At 40.9% G+C, this 25,354-nt stretch overlaps 1 protein-coding gene across 4 annotated transcripts in view; it reads right to left on the reverse strand.

Moving 5' to 3' along the window:
- The window catches only part of CTNNA2 (catenin alpha 2), a 528,364-nt gene that overhangs the window by 455,665 nt on the left and 47,345 nt on the right, over nucleotides 1-25,354 (reverse strand). For all 4 annotated transcript variants that reach the window (XM_081020737.1, XM_081020736.1, XM_081020739.1 and 1 more), the window contains exon 2: nucleotides 17,700-17,806. In XM_081020737.1, coding sequence (XP_080876863.1) covers nucleotides 17,700-17,801 — 102 coding nt within the window. In that variant the 5' untranslated portion in view covers nucleotides 17,802-17,806. The remainder of the gene's footprint in view (nucleotides 1-17,699; nucleotides 17,807-25,354) is intronic.

The following is a 25,354-nucleotide window of genomic DNA, read 5'->3' on the forward strand; positions in this document are numbered from 1 at the left end:
CATATTCCAGCTATTCAACGGTGGGGGGAGAAAAAGAGTGGGAGAACAAAACTTTTGCTTCTCTATATGGAAGGAAACAGCATGCAATATGCAAAAACTATTCCTAGTAGCAACAATGGGTCTACTGGGCACAAAACATGATGGCACGGGTTGGTGGGCATAGTAATACTATAGTAATAACCCTGTCAGGAACAGGGTTTATTGAGACAGATGGAAACAAGCTGGTAAGCTGGACAGTCCAGCAGGCTGTTGCTATCTCTCTAAGTGTGTTGAGCCAAGCCTGGCAATGGTCTAAGAACTCTAGGCCAAAAAAAGAGAACTGTTTTAAGATTTCTGCATGGAATAGGAAATGACTGATGAGATATAGTAACACTCAGAAACCCAAAATGCACAGTCTTATTCCTAGTAGCAGCCTCAGCAATGCTAACGGATGCATTTTATCGCCAGTATTTGTGACTAATACAGCCAAAATGTATTTTAAAAAGACAATATTACAGGCTAAAAACAAAATCAGTTTGGAGTGCCAACTTAATTTGCTTACTTGTCGATGTCTGCCCACTTACAAACCTGGCCTTGAACTTGAGTTCCCTGAAGTAAAAATATGGAAACTTGCTCAAGTACTACTCCATTGCAGCAATGAGGGACCCTCATAAGCTCTATCCTCTAACGCAGAGTTTCTCAAACTTAGGTGTCCAGCTGTTTTTGAATTACAATTCCCATTATCCCTAGCTAGCAAGACCAGTGGTCAGGGATGTGTAGTCCATTGTGTATGGAGTTGCCGCATGCCCTAGCTCCCAGTAGCTGAAGCCCAAGGAACTCAAATTATTCTAGGCTGAATCAACAGAAGTATAGTGTCCAGATCAAGGGAAGTAATAGTACTCTATTCTGCCTTGGTCAGACCCAACCTGGAATAATGTCCACTGGACACCACAATTTAAGAAGGATACTGACAAGCTGGAAAGTGTGTAGAGGGGAGTGACCAAGATGATGCAGGGTCTGGAAACCAAGCCTTATGAGGAATGGTTGAGGCAGTTAGCCCAGACAAGAGGAGACTGAGAGGAGATATGACAGCCATCTTCCAGTATATAAAGGGCTGTCCCATGGAAGATGGAGTAAGCTTGTTTTCTCCTGCTCCAGAGGGTAGGACCCAAACTAACGGCTTCAAGTTACAACAAAGGCCATTCCAACTAAACATCAGAAAGAACTTTCTGATGGTAAGAACTGTTTGTCAGTGGAACAGATTCCCTCAGAATGTGGCTGACTGTCCTTCATTTAAGGTCTTTAAGCAGAGATTGGATGGCCATGTGACATCGACGTTTTGGTTGAGATTTCTGCATTGCAGTGGTTTGGACTTGATGATCCTTGGAGTCCCTTCCAATTCTACAATTCTATGACTCAGCCAGCCGATGATACCACAATATCTTACCTTATAATAATAACATTTTTAATTATTTATATGCTGCCCATTTTCTCATATATATTATGTTTCACAACAGATCAACAATGGTCCCAACCTGGTCTCAACTGTAATTTCTGATTTCAAAACCTTATACTCCAATTCTGAACGCATTTATTTGGAGCCCATAACTTTAAACTGAATTTATTTCCAAACTGATGTGCAATTCAGCCTCAACTTGAATTTTGGATCCCACAATCCTGCCTAATACAATATCCCCCTCAGCCCTAACAGCAGCAGCATTTGTGCGGAGAACCAAAGTAAACAGGTGAAGAGAACACCTGGTCTGCAGCCCACTTTCCTCAACCATAATAGTACTTTCTGAACTGCCAGTTTTGCAGGCATTATAATGTAATTGATTTTTCCGTTATATGGGGGAACTTGCTTCCTCAGGATTTGATTCACACAGCTATTGACATTTTGCAACTCTTTTTGCAAGACAAAAAAAATCCCACTAAGAAAATGGAATCAATGTTTAGTTTTTGTTTAAAGATTTTTTACTAACATTTCAAACAGCGAGGAAAAAAGGTTCAAAGTCATTGACATCTCTATCTTGATAGACATCTGCAAATAGAAGCCTAAGAACAAGCTCCTTTACTTAAAGCATCTCCTGGTTAAAATAGGTAATACACAAATCAAACAAAGCTTCACCATTTCAGAACTGTGGTGTGACTTTAAAGAGATAGTGGTGGCAATGCCTTCTGCATGCCAATCACAATTTTTGAGCAATGAGGCGTTTGCTAACTCTTGGAACTCCACCGGGCGTTACATATGTGTGTGTGATTTCATCAAGTCTGGGAATAGGAGGAGAACCAGCTCCTGAGGGTCAGAGCTATTTTGAACCCCCTCAATACCCAATGTTGAGGGGATGGAGCAGTGCAGAGTGGAGTGGAGTGTGGCACAGCTACAGTAAGCAGCTCCTTCTCCTCTTTCTGCGGAGGGGAAGGAGGGTGGAAGCAGCCTCCTGCCAGTGGCAGTGCCAGGAGGGGGCAGAGGGTTGAGTTGCCGGCCATTGAAGCCATGTGACCACAGCATTTGGCTCCACCCCAGCTCCTCTCAACGTCCTGACATCAAGCATGCAACCTCAGGAAATCACATTCAACACTGGCGCCCCCCCCCCCCATTACCCTTGCAAGCTGGCGCCTCTGGGTTGGTGCTTTTGAACTTGTTCATAATTTTTAAGTAAGTCCATAAGTTTTCAAGCAAGTCCATAACTTTTCTGGAGTTAGCAGTAACCAGTGAGGTTCTAAACTTGCTGATAGCACCAAAGCATTCAGGGTGATAAAAGCAAAAAGGATTTGTGCTCCAAAAACATCCCTGCATGAATGGGTATTGAAATGGCAAATGTTACTCAGCGTAAGCAAGTGTAAACTGATGCACATTAGGGCAAAAAAGCCAAACTTCATATATACATTAATGGGATCTGAAGTGACAGTGACTGACCAGGAGAGAAATCTTGAAGTCATGGTGGATAGCTCAATGCACATGAGAATAGGAGTAGGCTGCCCATGTTTTCACTGGTACTTCACATGCCTCTAAGAATATCTGTTTCATATAGAAATTGCACCCAAATGCTGCTATTCATACAACTGTTCTTAAATTACTTGTTACAGTTACTAATAGACTGCTATATGTGGTGTAAAGAAGGCAATGTATACAAATATATAATATCTGTTTATTACGAATGTTGTATAATTCAATATTGCTATTTTTGGCATGTATTTTGGCAAAGAGAAAATATTAACACCCAAACATAAACATCACAGATTGACAACACCATTTAAGAAACACCATTCACCATTCCAGCCAGGAAAGAAGAAAGGCTACTTATCAGAAGTGGATTGCGGGGTGGTGTAGAGCTGCTACTCTAGCTTCCTGGCAGGTTCCTCATCATCATGGTAAAAAGTGACAAATGGGGTGCCACAGAGTTCTATCCTGGGCTCATGGTTGTTCAAAATTTGATCAGTAGTGATCAATATATCATTCAACTACTGATGGAATGCTCAACACTGAAAATTTCCTTTGAATTCAAAATTGTGTAAGTCATGAAATCTACAAAGTGTACAATTTGTTTCAGGTCTAACTTTTTTAAACATTAAATACATGTCTTAAATGCCTTAACTTTTACTATTTTGCACTTCGCTCGGTATAAACTTTTGTAGCAATGTGTCATTAATTAAAGCATTTCAAACCATGAATTAAAGCTTAATCACTCTGTTCTGCAATGCACACATATGCTTAATTTGCTGTGAAAACTTCAATAGATGAATATATGTCCTCTAGAAATAGCTCAATATTCAGCAATGATTCAGAATGCTTGACTGATTATGATTCCACATGAGCGGATTAAAATAGCAATAGAAGGCAAAGTATACGCAGAGTTTTAAATGCAGAAACAGATACAAAAGTCCTTAAAGAAGTCTAGTAAGGAATAAAAAATGCCACAAACATACCACAGCATAACACCTTCCAGTATCCCAATGGCAAACAAATTGCACAGGACACTGACTGTAGAGGAATGAAATCCCTTGTGGTTATAATCAACTCAATCAATATGCTAGAGAAGTGCCTATGAGCAATTCTAAGAGCTACACTGGTTAACTATAACTGAATGAGAACACATGAACATACAGAAATTCAGAGGCAGAGAATAATCCCAGACTCTGCCTACCACCCCATATATATGGCGCTGGCAGAAGCAACTACCAAACATCATGACCCTATGATAATGGCCTCCAGGAAACCCTGGAAACAGAAAATGACCGTAAGAATTTCTGTTTGATATCAGGAGCAGAGAGTGCCTTTGTGCTCCAATCCTGCTTGCAGGTTTCCACAAGCATCTGGTTGGCCACTGTGAAAACAGGATTATTATTTTAGAATTATTAGATGGACCATTGGCCTGATCCAGCAGGCTCTCTTCACATTCTTAAGATCCACTTTAAGTTCTTAAAGTGTGAAGCATTGATTAGATAAAAGGGTGTTCAGTTTATCTTAGAATATTGGGAGAAACACTGCTCTCAGATGTTGGAGTAGAAAAATAACAGCATTTCCTTCCAAATGGCCACACACAAGAATATTTATACAATTAAGCTGGGAAGCAAGAGCTCATAATTGGCTTATCTCTTCAATAGCAGAGATGACTGGGTAGCTTTTCTAGCTCTAATGCTAAACAATGTATGTCATTAAGCAAATGAACAGAAATAAAACGGAACATTTCAGCAAATAACTAACATGCTAAGGATGTTTTGTAATCTCTTCCTAAGATGCTAGACAGAGAATCTATCTATCTACCTATCTATTATATTTATATCCCATTCACAGTGGCAAACAACAAATTTTAAAACAGTAAAATTATCATAAAAACAATTCCAATACAGGTGCAGACAAGGAAATATCTCAGCTTAAAAGCCTTGTTGAAAAAGGGCCTGAATCAATGGATTCAAGCAATTCTGATTAAACATTAGGAAGAATTTTCAGGTGGTAAGAGCTGTTTGACAGTGGAACAGACTCCCTTGGAAGGTAGTGGATTGTCCTTCATTGGAGGTTTTTAAGCAGAGACTGGATGGTCATCTATCATGTATGATCTAGTTGCAATTCCTGCATTGCAGGAGTTTGGAGTAATGACCTTCAGGGTCCCTTCCAACTCTACAATTCTGTGATTCTACATTAGAGATAAATATTGTTTTTAGGAAGAGCTTTCATACCTTTTTTTCTATTTTTCTCAGCTAAAACCTTTCTATTAATTATTAATGATCCTCATTTTGTGTTCTGCTCCTGGAAAGCATCGGAGGTGAGCTAGGGGAAATTTGTCATATGGAATGTCATCCAATCAAGAAGGCTTGATAAAGCTATCCTCAAACTCTGTAAATTGTGTTGGGGCGAGGGGAGTAGGGGGTTGAGAGAAATAAAGCAGACATAGATACAAATAATCTTTTGATGAAATAATAGCATTGAGATGACTAGAGCAAATCATTGTTGCAACTGGTCGCTTAAGAGACTATTTTTTTTTAAGTTTACACTTCTAGAAACTTACTAAACAGCTATCTGATTTCCACAATCTGTACCAATTTCTCTATGAAAGTTTTTCAAGTAAGGGGACTTAAGGATCCAAACTGGCGGGAGGTGCATGCACTTATTAGCGTATTTGCTATTAAAATACATGGTTATTTATTGCTTGGTGTAGCTTTCAAACTAATCCATATTCTAAATGATATTCTAGGAGCTCTTTATGTAGTGTGAAATGCATAACTATTTAATGTGTGTTACTTCTGTTTACATTATCAGGTCCTTGTACTACTATCTTATTAGTTTGCCTCTAGGGAGTAATATATTTAGAAGGCTTGGGAGAGCTGTATTATTCCTCTTACAAAAAATAAAATAGAAGACAGTGTCAGAATACAAGGCTTCAATGTTGGAGTCAAACAAAACTACTTATACAGGCTACATCCATAGCAGAAACATACAAAAGACAGATACAGAGGCAAACCACAACCAGGTTTTAGTATATTGGGCTTTGATGTGAGAAACACAAGTTGCATATTTATTCTGGTTGACTTTGGGCATGTCTCAATCTCTCAGACCAATCCAGGGTGATCCAACACATGGCACGTGGGGCACATTTGGAAGCCCCAAGGCAGGGAACAGGAAGCAGCTCCTGGGGTAGCAGTGATGGCAGCACTGGGAAGAAGGCGTGAGGACTCTGATGGGGTCCTAGAGCCCTCTCATCTCCTTCCCAAAGCCTTGTTAGTGCTTTCCCAGCTTTGGAAAGGAGGAGGGAGGACTCTAGGACCCTGTCAGAGCTCTCACACCTCCTCACCCAAAGCCAGGGAAGTGCTTGCCAGACTGAGAAAAAATGCCAAGGGAAATGGTTACACCCCTGCCAGGAAGGAGGGAGTGGAGGGGGCTAGGTGATAGCCGCCTCAAAGTCCCCAAATTGGCAGAGACATGGCAATGCTGCTGCTGCTGAGTTAGGGGAAATCCTCATTCTCTCCTGTGCATGCAGATCAAGGGCCTGGCTGGGGGCTGGAGAAGGGGAATCGGTGGGATGGGGAGGAGCAACAGAGTAGTGGATCTTGGCAGTGCAAAAGAAACCTGCTTGGCAGGGAAGAGGAAATTTGGGCCCCTAATTTTAGATTGGTGAGGGGGAGATTTTAAAAATCCCCACCTCATCCAACACACACACACACACACACACACATATCAATAAGGAAAGGAGACCTCTTATCTGCCTCTTCCCCACACCCCCTCCAGGATGGACAGGTAGAGAGATAGTCCGAACTGCATGGGAGGGGTGGGGTGGGGTGGGGTGGCAACAGTTTGGGGGGTCACTTTGACTCCTGTTCCGTGTGCTTGGATCTTTTCCAGGTGGGATTTCCGGGGTCAGATTCTCTCTCTCTCTCTCTCTCACACACACACACACACGGACACACCAATCCCAGGATCTCCCACATTTCTGTGCTTTGCATCCATCAATCTGTCAGGTACTCACCCTGAGTTTACCTGACTCTGGGAGTATGTCTCATCGAACACCAAGTAAGTATCACAGAATTGTGCAGCAACTGTGCCTATCTGTCAACCTTGGAGGAAAGGTGTAAACCAAATATAATCCATCAGCAAATGAAGTAAGAATATAATACATAGGCTGGGTTCTCAAGGTGCAAGGGGGACCTGCCTATGAAACTGTAATCAGAGACTGCCTGTATGATTTCTGGTGACTGGGTGTGTGTGACTGTATTGTTCCAAGAGAAAGAATGCAAATGTCCCCCAAATTTATACATAACCTTCCCTGTTTAATAAGTGTGCTTGGTGGTCAGCATTTTTGTGAGGCTTCTTTTTCCTTCTGCAGGATACCTCCTGTAGGGAGGGTCTCATAAGCATATTATAGACACAAATAGCCCTTATTTTCCTTTATCTGCCTTCCATCAAACACTATCAGGAGAGGAGAGGGTGCATCAAGCACAATTTGACCATACATAGAATCATAGAATCATAGAATCATAGAGTTGGAAGAGACCACAAGGGCCATCGAGTCCAACCCCCTGCCAAGCAGGAACACCATCAGAGCACTCCTGACATATGGTTGTCAAGCCTCTGTCAGGTACATCATGATACATCATGTATCAAGGATCCCAAGAACACTTCTACAATAGTACCAAGATCCACTATAGTTGGATATGAGATCCAAGGGTCCCACAGTTTGGACTACACATTTTCAAATTTTGTTATTTCTCAGTATAATCACGCTCTATCACCCAGTATCAAATTTCAGACTATTAAGGTAAAAAAACATCTGAATAACTAAGGAACTGTTGTTCCAGTATGGAACCATCACAGAATGTAAAAATTAACATGCTTAACTGTAACATGAATAGTGGAATATTCTGCAACTGGAATATTATAGAATTAGTTGAGGAAAATATGTATATATTGTTTCACTTAAAGAAGTGCAGGCAAATATACACAAAAGGTATTGTAAGAGTGATGCTATTCATGACCTGAACACTGAAAGAGGCAAATATGTAGCCAACTCACTTCCTACCAAACCTATATATTGATTATAGAATTGCCCTGCCAAATATTGTATCTGTCCTACATTCCATTTACTGCTTGTTCCCCTTGGCTCAGAAGCATAATTAAGGTGTCAGGCTCTGAATGATACAAATTAAATTCCCTTTCAGGGTCAAATCCTATTACTCCATGAATCTTGGTGAATCATAGAAGTGAAGATGCAGACTCCTGTGCTAAATTAGGAATGGACAATTTGTTCAGCACCAAAGGCTAAGTAGGAAGTAGATCATGAGCCACACTAAATTTGCATATTTTAATTGCATGTTATTAACATATTATGCACAGCATTTTCATGAACCTGTAAGAAATTAAAATGAGTTGACAGATACCACTAGTTCGGCCACTTTCTTATTATGTAACTGATACTTTCAAAGGTTAAGTGTGAGAGAGCCAGTGAGATAGATGATCTTAGAAATCTTGAGTAGGGCGGGGGGGGGGGGGTGAATTTCATATCTACTTGCTTCTTTACATTCCCAAACCATTTAGTAACTTGGAGTTCTTCCTTCCCAATTTCTGCTCATCTGCAAAAGAGCAGCAAAAATTCAAAACAAAACTACTCATGTACACTATGCTAAAAACAATAAGATTTAAAGATTCTAATAGGAATCTATAGGTTAATTTAAAAAATAACTGGGTGTGGAAGGAAAAGCCTTAAGTGTTTGCTCAACTTGCTGTGCTCTTGATACCTTCTCTGCACCAGATCTACTTAAATATACTTCTGATTCCAGTGTTCGTTTTATGGCCCTCCTACTGCTTCAGCCTCTTAATTGCTAAGGCCTGCAGCTAGAGCCCGGCATGATTCAGCACCAGGGCGCTGTCCAAAGAGCCGGCTTTGGCGCTAAGCTAGCAACTCATACTGTCCAAAGCTTCCAAATCTAGAAGTCATTTCTGATTAGGGTCCAAGGAGTACGATACTCTTTCCTTGCCAGCTTAGCTGTCAAAAGGCATTCTGACTAGCAACTTCCAAAATTGCTCTGGTTTTTCTGCCTCTAATTTGATTTGCCCAGCATCACAATTCCTTTTGTTGCACACGTATTTTCAACTTTCACAGAATGTGCGAGTCTTATTTACATGTACATCAGCAACAAATTAGTTATTTATTGCAATATATGCAAGTCATCCTGTTTCAGCTGAAACCCAAACACTGAGCCTTTGGTAGAGGCATGTTTAAATCTGCAAGACTGAAACCAATACACTAAACTATACTACACTGATTTTCAGCTGGGGGCATTTTGGCTTCTTCGATGCCACAACTGTTCACTGTGCTTTGGCACCAGTCCTCATTCCTATGGGGTTTTCAAAACTCTGCACATATGAGCCTTGCTGAAGGGGCAACTGGGAATCTTGTCAATTCTCCCAGGGAGCTGGCAAGAAAAGACTAAGCCAGACTGTTTGGCTCTTTGGTCAGTTGGCCTTCTATGCATAATGAAAACATATGCCAAGAAAGGTAATGAAGATGATGCTTGAGGTTCTCTTTAATGCCTATGCCAAACACAGTTTATGAGGGCTAAATTATGTACTTAGTAATACAAACAAAGGTGTCCGAAATGTAATCAGCATAACATTAATTTATCGTTTGAGACAAATTCCAGTAACTTTTGTAGATATAATTGCAAGGCTATTGAGATAATTTTAACTGACTTCCAATATAAGCCTAGTGGAAGTCGGTTTTAGAGGATTAACTTTACAAAATAATTGTACAATTTCACCCGTACTTACAATCACTTGCAAATTGTCCCATCTATAGATTAAGCGTTATTTTCCTTAATCTAAAACCAGAATATTTAATCAAAGCACTACACAGTGATGTGGAATACACACACACACACACACACACACACACACACACCTTTTATATATTTTGGCCACAAAGCAGCTCACGAAGTAAAATACAATGCAAAACTGCACAACAAATCAAATTTAAAACAAAGAAGTAAATGAATAAACACAATTTCAAAAGCTAACCATATTTGAAACCAGTTGCCAGGATCATAATAAAAGACTCAGAGAGCAGACAAAAGGCTCAGTGGAACAGAAACACTTTTAAGGTCTTCCCAAAAGCTTCCAGAGTTTAAACATCACAAGAAAGACACTCTATAATGAGGAAAGGACCACAGAGCCTGCCATACTAACCAGTCCAACCTCAGATGATTGAGAAACTGGGAGCATGTGCTTAGAGAGCATAATGTTTGATTTACTTATGGATAAGGAGGATCCCAATTTGAATTATACCACCATCATAAATTCAGCAGTTAACCTTAGAAAATACCACTCTTTCTCTCATACTGTCCCACCATCTGCAATATAGGGGTGATAATACTGACCTGCTTTGCAAATTCATTAAGATTTCAACAAACTAATATATAACAAGCTAATATAAATATTCAACAAGCTTTGCATACTCTATAGAGTTCTGCATAAATTTTAAACAATGTCAGATTGTGGCCTCAGTCACTTTAGATTTTTTTAAAAAGGTAAATGATACCATAAATTTCACCTAGAAACTAACTGGGAATTAATGAAGCTCCTTTAAAGCAAGTATAAATACAGGCTCTGTGACCTGCACCAGTAAATAACTGGGCAACCAAATTCTAAAACAGCTTGTAATCTCTGCTCTTCAGTGGCAACACAGCAAAGAACACTACAGTGATCCAATCTGAAATGAACAGAGCACAGAAAACAGTGACTAGTGTCCAGCATTTCCTAGGAGAATTGTAGGAAGTTTTCCAGCCAAAGCTAGGAAAAAGGATTCTCATCCATATATGCCAACTGCGCTTCCAGAAGTACTGCCAACTAGCTGACCTGATTCTTGAGGAAGACAGTGATCCTGTCCAAAAAAAAAGGTCCACTTATTCCAATAAACCTGTCATCAACATCTTGATATGTGGGCTAAAAAGTACCCTAACCATTGGACAATTTTGGACATTTTTCTACATAACCATTTTCCTGTATGAGTAACCATTGCAACAAGCTGAATCATGACATCTGGGCAGTACAGGTGAGGTATGATTGAGAGGTGGAAGATTATTTCTGTCCTTGACCTTGCTGCCAGCAAGGAAGCAAAATGAGCTGCCAACCGTATTTATTTAGATTGGAAATTTTCATTCCCCACCCTGCCAAGGGCAGAGAAAGACTTTGCATTTCCATCTTCTTAATGAACATTTACCAATCCTATTTTGTTATTCTTTCCTAATGGCTTTCTTAAGATGAATATAAATCTAATTCAAGAGTTGCAGAAAGGCACTGTCAGTGAGCAAACATTCATAACTATTAGACAAAATTAAATAATTGAAGTTCAAAATAAGAACCCCTCCATTTCAAGAAGACATTCTAATTCCAATCCACAGCTGCAATCTGTACTGGTCCCATCATACTATATGGAAGAAGGATAATTCAATTCCACAAAATGTATTTTTGGGAGCACTTAGTTCCCAGAGGGTGATGCTTGGGGAGTGTTTTTAAGTCCTGTGAAGCCTTCAATGTAGAGTTCTCCAGGGCTCTATTTTATTCTCCTATGCTATTTAAAATCTGCATGAAAACGCTGGGTGGGGTCATCCAGAGTTTTGGAGTATACTGTTAGCAATATGCTGATGACACACAACTTTATTTCTCCTTTACATCTGCAAGTGAGGCAATGGATGTGCTGGACCAATGTCTTGCCTCGGTAATGGACTTGATAAGAGCCAACAAACTGAAGCTCAATCCAGGTAAGACTGAGGCACTGCTAGCGGTCAGTTCCTCAGACCGGATGGCTGGGAGGTTGCCTGCTCTGTATAGGGTTACACTCCCTTTGAAGGAGCAGGTACATAGCTTGGGGATACTCCTGGATCCGCTGCTGTCACTTGAAGCTCAGGTGGCACTGGTGGCTCAGAGTGCCTTCCATCAGCTTTGGCTGGTGGCCCAGCTATGCCCTATCTGGACAAGGATAGCCTAACTTTACCAGCATCTTCGTAACCACAACTCCCTCGTAGCTGCTGAGGTCCTCTCACAAATTCCGCAAAACAAATTAGAGATCAGCTTGCAGTATCTCCAAATCTGGGAGAGTTGTGTACAGCTATTAACCAAATGAAAAACAACAAAGCCAGTGGACCTAATGGGATACCTGCAGAAGTCTTCAAAGTGGGTGGAATTGAACTTACACAAGAAGAAGAGTTTGGATTTGATATCCTGCTTTATCACTACCTGAAGGAGTCTCAAAGCGGCTAACATCCTCCTTTCCCTTCCTTCCCCACAACAAACACTCTGTGAGGTGAGTGGGGCTGAGAGACTTCAAAGAAGTGTGACTAGCCCAAGGTCACCCAGCAGCTGCATGTGGAGGAGCGGAGACGCGAACCTGGTTCACCAGATTATGAGTCTACCGCTCTTAACCACTACACCACACTGGCTACACCACAACTTCACAAGCTCATCAAAGAAATCTGGGAGAGCGAGGAGATCCCAACAAACTTTAAAAAGTAAAGGTAAAGGACCCCTGACAGTTAAGTCCAGTCGCAGACGACTCTGGGGTTGCGGCGCTCATCAGGCTTAACAGGCCAAGAGAGCCGGCATTTGTCCGCAGACAGTTTTTCCGGGTCATGTGGCCAGCATAACTAAGCCGCTTCTGGCAAAACCAGAGCAGCGCACAGAAACACAGAAACACCGTTTACCGTCTTGCCGGAGCGATACCTATTTATCTACTTGCACTTTTGGCGTGCTTGCGAACTGCTAGGTTGGCAGGAGCTGGGACCGAGCAACGGGAGCTCACTCGGGTGTGGGGATTCAAACCGCCAACCTTCTGATCGGCAAGCCCACGAGGCTCAGTGGTTTAGACCACAGCGCCACCCATGTCCCTAGAGGTAAATTATCAATCTCTTTAAAAAAGGTGATAGAACAGAGTGCAAAAACTATCGATGCATTTCTTTATTAGCTGCAGCCAGCAAAATTCTTGCAAGGATTTTAGCAAACTGTCTCCTAACTATATCCAAGAAGTCATACATTGAACAGATGAAAAGCTCTTTAACTTGAGTAGGCTGAAAGCAAAGAGTAAGGTGACCATAACCTCCATCATAGAGCTTTAATATGCTGATGACATAGTGTCTGAGCACTCAGAGGATATCCTTCAAACCATCCTAAATATCTTCACAGAAGCTTACAAAAAGCTCAACATCCAAAAAACCAAAGTGCTGCAACAACAAGCACAAAACAAACCCTCTGCAGAGCCACAAATCCAATTTAATGGTGTAACACTGGAAAATGTTGATCATTTTTCCTACCTGGGCAGTCATCTTTCCACAAGAGACAACACTGATGCTGAAATCCAGCATCACCTGAGCGCTGCAAGTGAGGCTTTCTCCCAACTGAAGTACAGACTGTTTGAGGATCAGGACATTCACAGGGAAACCAAAATGGCTGTTTACAAAGCCACTGTACTACCAACTTTACTTGTGAAACGTGGACCACTTATAAACACCATCTCCAACTCCCCGAAAGATTCCATCAACAGTGTCTCTGAAAAATTTTACATATCACTTGGGAAGACAGGCGAACTAATGTCAGTGTACTGGAAGAAGCAAAGATCACCAGTGTCAAAGCAATGATTCTTCAACATCAACTTTGTTGGACTGGTCATGTTGTGCGGATGCTTCATTATCATCTTCCAAAGCAACTACTCTATTTTGAACTTAAAAATGGAAAGTGTATTACTGGTGGTCAACAAAAGAGGTTTAAAGACTCTCAAGGCATATATTAAAAAATGTAGTGTAAACACCGACAACTGGTAAATACTGGCCTGCAAGGGTTCCAGTTGGAGAACAGCCTTTACCAAAGGTGTCATGGACTCTGAAGACACTCAAACTCAGAACGAAAAGGAGAAACAAGCTAAGAGGAAGGCACATTTGGCAAACCCTCACCATGATCAACTCCCACCCAGAAACCTATGTCCCCACTGTGGAAGGGTGTGTGGGTCCAGAATTGGCCTCCACAGTCACCCAAAGACACACCGCTAAGACCTTGTTCATGGAAGACAATCTTACTTGGCTATGAGTGATCACCAAAGAAGAAAAGAAGAAGGAGTCTAACTTCTGTTGTTTATGCTCTGGTAACCTCTAGGTTGGATTATTGTAATATGTTATACATAAGGCTGCCTCTGAAGATGGTTTAAAAGCTTCAGCTGGTGCAGAATTCTGCAGCCAGGTTGCTCACTGGGGCAAGATGGTTTGAGCATCTTACATCCATCCTGCCCTGATTGAACTGGCTGCCAATTAGCTTCTGGGCCCAATTCAAAGTGTGGTTTTGACCTACAAAGCCTTAAATAGCTCAGGACCTCAGTGGTCACCTCTCTCCACATAAACTAACCCAGACTCGTGCGTTCATCCTCTGAGGACCTTCTTCACGTGCCTCCTCCTCATGAGGTCCGGAGGGTGGCAACAGGAGAGTGGGTCTTTTCTGCAGTGGCTCCCCATTTGTGGAATGCTCTCCCCAGGGAAGTTTGTCTGGCGCCTTCATTATATACCTTTAGGTGCCAGGAGAAAACATTCCTCTTCAGGCAGGCTTTGGTTGATTAATAGTCCACAGACTTTAAAATATGTTTGTGGGGGATATTGGTTTGTTGTTTGTGTTCTAACAACTTATTTGTGCTTTTACTTTGTATTTTATTTTATGAACTGCCCTAACATCTTGTGATGAAGGGCAGTATATAAATCAAATCAAATAAATAAATAGAGTTATTTCGTACTGGAAAGTAATTTTCTAGCCTTTTTATGCATCTTGCTTTTTTTATTTGTACAGTGGTACCTTGGTTTATGAACTTAATCCATTCCAGAAGTCTGTTTTTAAACCAAAGCGTTCTTAAACCAAGGCATGCTTTCCCATAGCGGGGGACTCAATTTACCAATGAAACACACTCAACAGGAAGCGGAACATGTTCTGCTTCCAAGGCAAAGTTCACAAACCAAAACACCTACTTCTGGGTTTGCAGCATTCTTAATCCAAGTTGTTCATAAACTAAGCTGTTCTTAAACCAAGGTACCACTGTACTGTGCAAGATTTCAGGAAAACTGGTTACAATTTCTCATCTTTATCTGGTGAACAGCATATATTTTAATGTTCATTGATATTGCTCCTATTACTATCATTATTTTTCTTAATAATTCCCTGGTTCATGATTATTTGCAGAAATGTTTCCTTGCAATTATATCTGAATATCCTACAAAATTGCATTTGACCTTCTTTCTCACCCTTTCATATTCTGGGCATGCCTTAGTCTCTTCTGCAGCAAATACTCTGTGCTTCTATAATTTGGATTATGATTATATTTCCATATCTATCTTGTACAAATGACAAACTGGTCTACAAAACACAAATGCATGAGAGATAAAAAATAAGTGTCTCTTCACATAGGAGCAATAGGTACTAGAGCACTCATTTATTTCAAAATTACACAAAAGGCAGTACTAGTGCTTCTGCAACTACTAATCAAAGTGTTTAGAGCGTGACTGTGAAGAAGGGGAGTGGGGACATCTTAACTTTGGTATAAGCAACTGTGAAACAAATTGGCAGCAGGCATTTATTCTAATGATATCAAAAAGGAAAAGTGTTTTCCTTAATATTTTGCTGCAATAGTGTTAGTATAGGGTTACCAGATGTCCCTGTTTCTCAGGGACAGTCCCCGGATTTGCAAATCTGTCCCCAGACAAATTCAGTCCCTGGAATGTCCCCGGATTTCATTAATTGTCCCCAGGAAATGTGACACCCTGCTCTCCTGGAGTAATATGCAGCTGGAGGGGTGGGAAGATAGTTTTTGCACAGGCAGAGGCAGAGGTAGGTGGAGAATCGAAGAGTGCAAAAGAAGGACTTTGCACCTTGCCCAGCAGAGAAACCGCGTGCCATGCGCCCCTCCTGGGCAACGGCGCACCGCCCGCCTGTGACTCCTGAGCCTCCCCCAATCTCCTGCCCCCTTCCACCTTCGTTTTGAGAGATTGCAGGTGGACGGCCGTTGCCCAGGAGGGGTGCAAGGTACACGGTTTCTCTGCTGGGCAATGTGCAAAGCTCTTCTTTCGAACACTGTGAAACTCTCAAAACGAAGGTGGAAGGGGGCAGGAGATTGGGGGAGGCTCGGGAGTCGTGGGTGGGTGGTGCGCAGTTGTCCAGGAGGGGCACAAGGGGCGTGGTTTCTCTGCTGGGCAAGGTGCGGAGGGGTGAGATGACTTTGATCCCCCTGGCCAACTGGAGCGGTGGCAGAGCTGAGCAGCTGAGAGAGCGTGAACGAGAGCATGTCCCTGACGGCCGGTAACTGCAGAAGTCAAATTGGAGCAGGGAAGCCTTAAGTTCTTTTAAGTTGAGGCTGATTGAGTTGAGGTACCTCCATTGCAGGGGGTTGGCCTAGATGCCCCTCAGAGGTCCTTTCCAAATCTGTGATTCCGTGAACCTCCCACAGTCGTATTCTCAAACTCTGCTTCCAACTCCACCCCCCAGGTTTCTCTCTTCTCTGGACTTCTCAAGACAGCAAAACAGCTGAAGTATAGATGTAATTAGGGATAATAAAGCATGTAACTTAAAAAAAAAAGTGTCCCCAGATTCATTGAAAAAAATCTGGTAGCCATATGTTAGTAAGCCACAAAAAACCTAGGAAACTTAATAGCAATATTATTATTTATATAGAACTACAATATACATGGGACTTCACATGCGAACAATGCACAAAACATAGGCTTGAACCTCAAAGAGCTTGCAGCTTAAGTTTTCACAGATGTGGAGGCAAGGGGACAAAGTCCTCAAGAGGCAGCAGTCTCTCAAGGGCCATCCAAACTGCATCCTTTCACAGGGATGGCCCTGGTTGCCAGGTGGGTACTTGTAATGTGGAATGGTAGCTTCCAGTGAACATACAGATCTGGGACTGCTCTGCTTCTGACAGCAAGCTAGTGCCTAAGTACTGGCAAAGTTAAACCACAAGTTAGGCTATTATATAATACTCATTTATAATTCATTCTATTTTTTTATAAAAATATATATATTGCTAGTCATAAAAAATATCAGAGTAGATTGCAATAGTTATACATAAAAGTATTCGATAAAAAATCATTTAACTATTATAGAAAAATGTATTTTTAATTGCCTGAATAAGCCTGTCAGAATACAAAGGTTTTCAGCAGACATCTGTTAAAAGTGTGGCCATTGACAGATGCAATCTCCCACCATTTTGTAACTTGAATGAACATGGAAAAGCCTTATCACAACATGTTTAAACAAAAGGTTTTTGCTAATTGAACACTTCTGATAACTATGGCAGCAAGAAAACAACTATGGATGATATTGAACTATTTAGACATGCAACCATCATTAACATTCATATCATGTACTGAAGGTTTTCTTCATCTTCTTAATGCTAAATTACTATCCACATTTTAGTATATGATTAGTTGTGACAAAGAAAACCTGACAACTCAAGGCCACCCATCATAATTCAGAACTTTATTCTATCCAACTTGAAATTTTGCTCGCCCTCTCCCTCAGAATCAAAATGTTGGTGAAGCCTGAAAAATGTGCAATACTGTACAACTATTTCAGCTAAAGATATTTAACCTACCTTGTCTTTCTGTCTTGCATTCATGAGTTAACAATGCTCCCACCATATTATAAATACTGAAAATTATGTAAAGTATGACTAAACAAACAGAATAGCAGCTAATGCTGTGCTTACCTGTGTAACTAGTGGCTCCAACAGTCTCTCCACAGTAAGGGTCCTGATTTCCAAACTTTTGGGATCCCATTTTAATATGATAGGTGAAGTTGCAGAAGTCATGCTCCCTAGAGCAAGAAAACAATAAATCAGTCAATTATGATTCTAAACCTGTGTATATAGTTGCATATCACTAAGAACTTAAATCAAGACTCAAACTAGAAAGGGGTTACATTTACTAATTATGTATAGGAGGAACAACAACAACAACAACAACAACAACAACAGAGATGGTTTACATTCCCCATAAGAGTTATTTCTGATTTGAATCAGTAAGACAACATTTCTACAAATGTGTTTTTGGGGTCTTTTTAGCCAAAGATTCTTCTTTTAAAATAAAATAAAAATCCCGTAAGACACTGAGAAGATGCTATCTCCTAGTTTCCTAAAAGTCTGATGACAATGATAGCAACTTAAATTATTGTTGACTTAGGGCTGGTTCCAGTGAATACGAACTCATTTTCCATTCCGTAGCTATAATTAACAATTTTTTTGTGAAAAAATACATCAAAAATTTACATTTATGGAAGCATTTTTGAAGTTGATATGTAGCATAGTAAATATGTGTTGAATTAAAAAAATAGCAATTTCAACTGCTCTTTCAGTTTACAATATATTCTACTATCTTTCTTTGGGTCATCTTTGCAGCCATTCTGATTACTGTACTCTGTTGGAGTCTTGAGTGCCTGTATCCAAATCTAGCCTAGAGGCCAGAGGGTGTCCAAATAGAAGCAGAAATCTGGTGCTAAGTGAAGTATGCATCCAGCTGAAGGTCAAGTCCCTATACAAAGTTTAACCAGTCCAGAAGCATCATGCTATTGCATATGCCTGTTTCTATCTGTGTATGAAGAAGATTCAGCATAGAAGATCTACGGCAACTTCATCTGGCTTGGTCTCCTATCTAGGCCACAAAGTTCATAATTTAATATCCAGAGTCCCTTGGCAAGCCTTTTTATGTAGGCCACTTTTTCCATTTGTATCAGTGAGGATGATAGACATAGCCAGAAGTATGTAGCTTAGTTTTACCATTAAATTCATGACTTAAGTACAATTTGACCCATCTAGACCACACTGGTTCAGATAAACCCATTCAAAGAAAAGGTCTTGTTCAGATGTTTAACAATAATCCATGATTTGTTATTATGAAAATAAGTCTACACAAGTGCCGTGGTTTGATACTTAGGTTTTCTAACTATCCGCTTTTAAAAGCAAGCACAGTTCCCTGAATTAAGACATAATGGGAAACTGCAGTTAGTTCAAAAATAGATCATAGAATTTCAGGGTTGGAAGGGACCACAAGGGTCATCTAGTCCAACTCCTTGCAATGCAGGAATCTTTTGCCCAATGTGGGGGTCGAACCCATGAGCCTGCGATTAAGAGTCTCATGCTCTACCAACAGAGCTGTAGGCTGGGTGCTTTTGACCTTCTACTCATATACACAGAAGGGGAGGGGAGGGGAGGAGAGCAAGACCAAGGCTTATGCAGGTTCATTTTTGTAACAACAATCATGGTTTCTTATGTCTAAACAGACATATCCTGTAAACCGCTTTGTGATCCTCAGATGAAGGGTGGTATATAAATTTAATAAATAATAATAATAAAGGTAGAGAGACCCCTGACCGTTAGGTCCAGTCATGGAAGACTCTGGGGTTGTGGCGCTCATCTCGCTCTATAGGCCAAGGGAGCTGGCGTTTGTCCGCAGACAGCTTCCAGGTCATGTGGCCAATATGACTAAACTGCTTCTGGCGAACCAGAGCAGTGCACAGAAACGCCGTTTACCTTCCCACCGGAGCGGTACCTATTTATCTACTTGCACTGCGTGTTTTCGAATTGCTAGGTTGGTAGGAGCAGGGACCAAGCAATGGGAGCTCACCCCGTCGCAGGGATTCAAACTGCCGACCTTCCAATCAGCAAGCCCTAGGCTCTGTGGTTTAATCCACAGCGCCACTCACGTCCCATAAATAATAATAATAGATAGGACCCAAAAAATTCTGCCAGTTCTCTGCAGTCTTTTACCTAGCATAAAATCCTTTCTAAGTTCTATAAAATGCTACATAGCTACCTCATATAAAGGATTATAAATATTAGAAAACAACTTTGCATACCCTAGGGGTGTGCTGTCTAACCTAAAGACAAACAACTAAAGAGGTTAATCAATTTGTATTCAACCAAATAATGAATCCTATTATGGATATCACAATGATGTATGGAAACAGATACAACTAGAACTCAGTTACAAATAGGAAGGAGATGGGGGGGGGCAGAGAGAAAGATAGGGAAAGAAGGAAACAAAAATATATGGGGGGATTGTTGAAGAGACAAGTAGATAACAGAAATGAAGGTAGAAATTTAGAGAAAAGAAAGGCAGCAAGCATCAAGAAACACATCAAGAAAACACACATTGCTTGTAAGCACCTCTCATTATTCACTGACAAGCAGTGCAACCCCCCAAGAGATGACAGAGGGGGCCCAAGCTGTCTTTTAGCCACAGAAAAAAAAATTGGTGCAACTCAAGCAGATAGTTCCAATGGAGGTTTTGCACCACTAAACTTCATGGTTTTGTCATACTTTTGTTACATACCGGTACTTTTAAGTTTTATAACCTTTCAAATGATTTCTATACAGTGGTACCTTGGGTTAATAACTTAATTCGTTCTGGAGGTCTGTTCTTAACCTGAAACTGTTCTTAACCTGAGGTACCGTGAGGTACCACTTTATCTAATGGGGCTTCCGGCTGCCGCTGCACCACCGCCGCGTGATTTCTGTTCTCATCCTGAAGCAAAGTTCTTAACCTGAGGTACTATTTCTGGGTTAGCGGAGTCTGTAACCTGAAGCGTCTGTAACCCGAGGTACCACTGTCATGTTAATAGAAGAACAGAAATAACACTGACCTGCAGACTTACTTTGGTGCAGGCACATGCCAAGAAACAAGTGACTGCCACACTTTAGCTTTAAATAATAAACACACATGACACACATACACAGGGGCGGGGGGCGGGATCACTGGCAACCAAGGACCAGTTTTGGTCAACCTGAAAACAGACGGACTTAACAATAGTGCTTTTCAGATGTTGCCATAAAGGTTATGTAGAAAATAGATAATTTGAGATTGCACAAGAGATAAAACCTAACAACATAATCACAGTTTAGGAATAAAATAAAAAAGGGCAAGTATGTAAAACCGCAGTACACTAGCCCTGGACAGGAATAACGTCTACGAATGGCATATGTGTCACACATAACTCACACTGACTTTGCTAGCATTTTACTTCTACAGCTTGGACTACAAATATAAATATAAATATAAATATAAATATAAATATAAATATAAATATAAATATAAATATAAATATAAATATTATTAAATCAAAACCTGTGCAGTCATAGTTAAGATTTGTAGTTGTGTTTTTTCCACTATCCGGAACAAAGAGGGGGGAACTCTAAATTACAGATTAAGCATATGGACTGGAAACATTTGCCCTGAAAAAAAGGAAATCCAGCATTTCTTCTCTTTTATCAAGAAGGATTCATACAACATGGTGGAGGAAGCAATGCTTACCAGTCTTGCTTGGGCTAGGCAGCCCAAAACACACTGAAAACTGCTTACATATGTATGCATGCACGTCATATGTTTTCAGTAGGAAAAACTAGTGAGAGACTGCAACAATCATGTTAGCTAGCTGCATCAGGTGTCCTAAAATATATAACAAAGCCCATTGCCTGTAGAGAAAACGAACAAAATACACACACACACACACACACACACACACTAATATTGGACTGTATAATCAATGTATTAAGATATGTAAAATAGATAAATAAATAAATAAATAAATGGGGGAGACTTAATATTGGGAAATCTGGCAAGAGATGGAAAAGGAACTTGAGTACTGTAATTGTGCATTTACTTACCACAAAGGGGGGGGGGTATTATATCCCTGATTTTCTAATAGCTTATTCTTCATTCAGTCATTTTCATAATACTGTTCAACCAACTGAACTACTTCACAATCCAGAGGACAACACTTTTGAATAAATGCCTAAAGCTTTCTCCCTAGTGGTGTCAGAAAAGTACTCAAATGCTTTTGAAGAAATCGCCTGTGAAGTTCTTCATGCAATCCATTTGATATAGAAGGGGTCTATTACACTTCTCCAAATGCGCTCTCCATAATCCCTGAGAGTAAAAGGAATGCATATCACAACCAGCAATATTGGCTCTGCAGTTCAAGCATAGCTAGCAGAATGGATTCCAATAGAAGATTGAATTTCCTCCAGTAATTACAGTATCAGGCCCCATTAACTTGAATTTGGCCACTGCCTCTCATTCAGAAAGGCATCTAATCTTCATTCAAATGCACAAAATGGTGTAGATCCACCTTACCTTCCTCTGCTGGACTCCATCCCAGTGCTAATATAGTCACTGTCACTGTAAATAATTTATAATCCCAATACAATATTTAACTGAGCAGCTCCAGGATGAAGTAATAAATTTTTAGTTTTGTGAATTAACAGAATAATATATGTGATGAACACAGGGAGAAGAAAATCATGAAGAGATTCATTACTTTTACAGCAATTGCCCTCGTCCCACAAATGATCTTGAACCCACAAGATTTCCAGGTACAGACAAATATAATGACATACATGACCTAACAAGCAAACCATGTTGTTTAAATAAATAAAATGCTTTGAAGCATCTGAAGAAGTATCTGGTATCTGAAGAAGCGTGCATCCACACAAAAGCTTATACCCAGAACAAACTTAGTTGGTCTCTAAGGTGCTACTTGACATTTATTTTATTTTATTTTTTATTTCGACAGTGGTAGACCAACACGGCTACCTACCTGAAGATGGGAAATACTGTTATCGAAGGGAAGAGCTAATGGCAAGTATGAGCCCTAGAGGAAAAGGGAGCAATGCCTCATCTGATTCTCTCAGAGGACTTTGGAGTTCAAAACATGAAATCAAGAATGCATGGGGTGTGTTACCCACCTCTGTTAGATCACGCTAAACAATTCTGGACAGTCATTACTACTAAATTGAAAAAAATAATCTCCTTTGACTGCAGCTAACCTTCCCATTTAGATTGCAATTAATCCTTTAGTTTCCTCAAAGAACAAGATAACTTGACATTAATTAGAATTTTACAAAACTTATGAGTAAACAGGTACTCATGATTTAATGAACACTTTGCTGCATAGGCAGCCATGCTATTGATGAGAAAGCAGCAAACAAATATCTTAAACAGAAACAGCCTTGTTTCTTTTAAACCAGTGTTCAGAATGGTGGAGTCAGACTGAGAAAACCTATACAGTGGTACCTCTGGTTACATACTTAATTCATTCCGGAGGTCCATGCTTAACCTGAAACCATTCTTTACCTGAGATACCACTTTAGCTAATGGGGCCTCCCGCTGCCGCCGCGCCGCCGCCATGCAATTTCTGTTCCCATCCTGAAGTAAAGTTCTTAACCCAATGTACTATTTCCGGGTTAGCGGAGTCTGTAACCCGAAATGTTTGTAACCTGAGGTGCTTGTAACCCGAGGTAATAATAATAATAATAATAATAATTTATTATTTGTACCCTGCCCATTTGGCTGGGTTTCCCCAGCCACTCTGGGCGGCTTCCACAGAAACCAAAAATACAGTAAAATCACCCATTAAAAACTTCCCTGAACAGGGCTGCCTTAAGATGTCTTCTGAATGTCAGGTAGTTGTTTATCGCTTTGACATCTAATGGGAGGGTGTTCCACAGGGCGGGCGTCACTACCGAGAAGCCCCTCTGCCTGGTTCCCTGTAGCTTTGCTTCTCGCAATGAGGGAACCGCCAGAAGGCCCTCGGCGCTGGATCTCAGCATCCGGGCAGAACGATGGGGGTGGAGACGCTCCTTCAGGTATACTGGGCCGAGGCCGTTTAGGGCTTTAAAGGTCAACACCATCACTTTGAATTGTGCTCGGAAACGTACTGGGAGCCAATGTAGGTCTTTCAAGACCGGTGTTATGTGGTCTCGGCGGCTGCCCCCAGTCACCAGTCTAGCTGCCGCATTCTGGATTAGTTGTAGTTTCCGGGTCACCTTCAAAGGTAGCCCCACGTAGAGCGCATTGCAGTAGTCCAAGCAGGAGATAACTAGAGCATGCACCACTCTGGCGAGACAGTCCGCGGGCAGGTAGGGTCTCAGCCTGCGTACCAGGTGGAGTTGGTAGACAGCTGTCCTGGATACAGAATTGACCTGCGCCTCCATGGACAGCTGTGAGTCCAAAATGACTCCCAGGCTGTGCACCTGGTCCTTCAGGGGCACAGTTACCCCATTCACGACCAGGGAGTCCTCCACACCAGCCCGCCCCCTGTCCCCCAAAAACAGTACTTCTGTCTTGTCAGGATTCAACCTCAATCTCAATACAGGTACCACTGTATTCAATTTTTTCCTCATCAGTTAGCTTATTAGGTAACGTTGGACCAGTCACTCACTCTCAGTCTAACTTCAGAGGGTTGTTGTGAGAATAAAATGGGATAAACTAATGAATGTCCTTCACCCCCTGAAAGAAATGTAGAAGTGAAAATATGATCCACTCACAATGGGGGGCACTCAACTGATGCAGAAATGTCTTAATGGACTGGCTGCTTAATATGAAAACATTTTAAAAAGCTACCTTCCACAACTTTTCCATGATAAGTTGAGTCTTTTATATCTCCCTCACTACCACCCTTGAACCAAAAACAAACAAACAAACAAAAACCCCAATCCTTTTAAAGAGATTCCAAGATCAAAACCTGATCCCTGTGAATGGTCACTAGAAGTGTTTTCTATTATTAGAAGGCAATTATAACCAGCTTAATAGTATATAGGAGAAGTGAAAAACAGTGACAGATGAAAAAACAAAATGGGACTTAGGTCTATCAGAGGATCTACATTCACAGGTTAGAAAACAGATGCACAGCATTTGGCCTGAATTTCTAACAATTTAGCAAATCCTATCATCAGTTGTAGCTTCCGATTTTCTATATTGCACATACATGTTAACTCTTCTGCTTAGGTGAATGTTGTCCTAGGCATGCTACCCCACACAGGACACTACCTCTCCGCTGTATACTGTTAGCAGTGAAATTTTTGAGGATCTCGCTCTTTCAAACTCTGTTTACAAGAGAACCAGTGTTTTCAGTCGATTTTTCATATCGATCTTGTCAAGAGGCCTGCAAAAGTAAAATCCGAAGGTAACCAAATATCACAAGAGTAATAACGAACCTGTGCTGTTACGAATTGTGAGTGGCCTGGAAGTGGATGCACTGAAGTTTGTTCTTTTTTGCCTCACAGGCAGGTAGGATAGAGGGGAAAACCTGTCTCACTCTAATAATACTTTTCCTTTGCCACTGAGCTTCTAAAAAAAATAAAAATGGGTGGTATTCAACAGCTTCACTCAGACCCATTGAAATGAATGGACCTAACTTAGTCATGTTCATAAATTTCAATGGGACTACTCTGAGTAAAACTTAGTTGAATACACACCATATTCCCACTTTCAAAATTAAGTGTGGACTTAATTCCCTATCTCTAACTTTGGCCATAAATCACAGTCCATGTTTTTGGAGAGGGTAGGGAGACAGAGAAGACCGGAGTGT

The sequence above is a fragment of the Podarcis pityusensis genome, assembly GCF_964106645.2.
Source record: "Podarcis pityusensis genome assembly, chromosome: 9".
NCBI lineage: Eukaryota > Metazoa > Chordata > Lepidosauria > Squamata > Lacertidae > Podarcis > Podarcis pityusensis.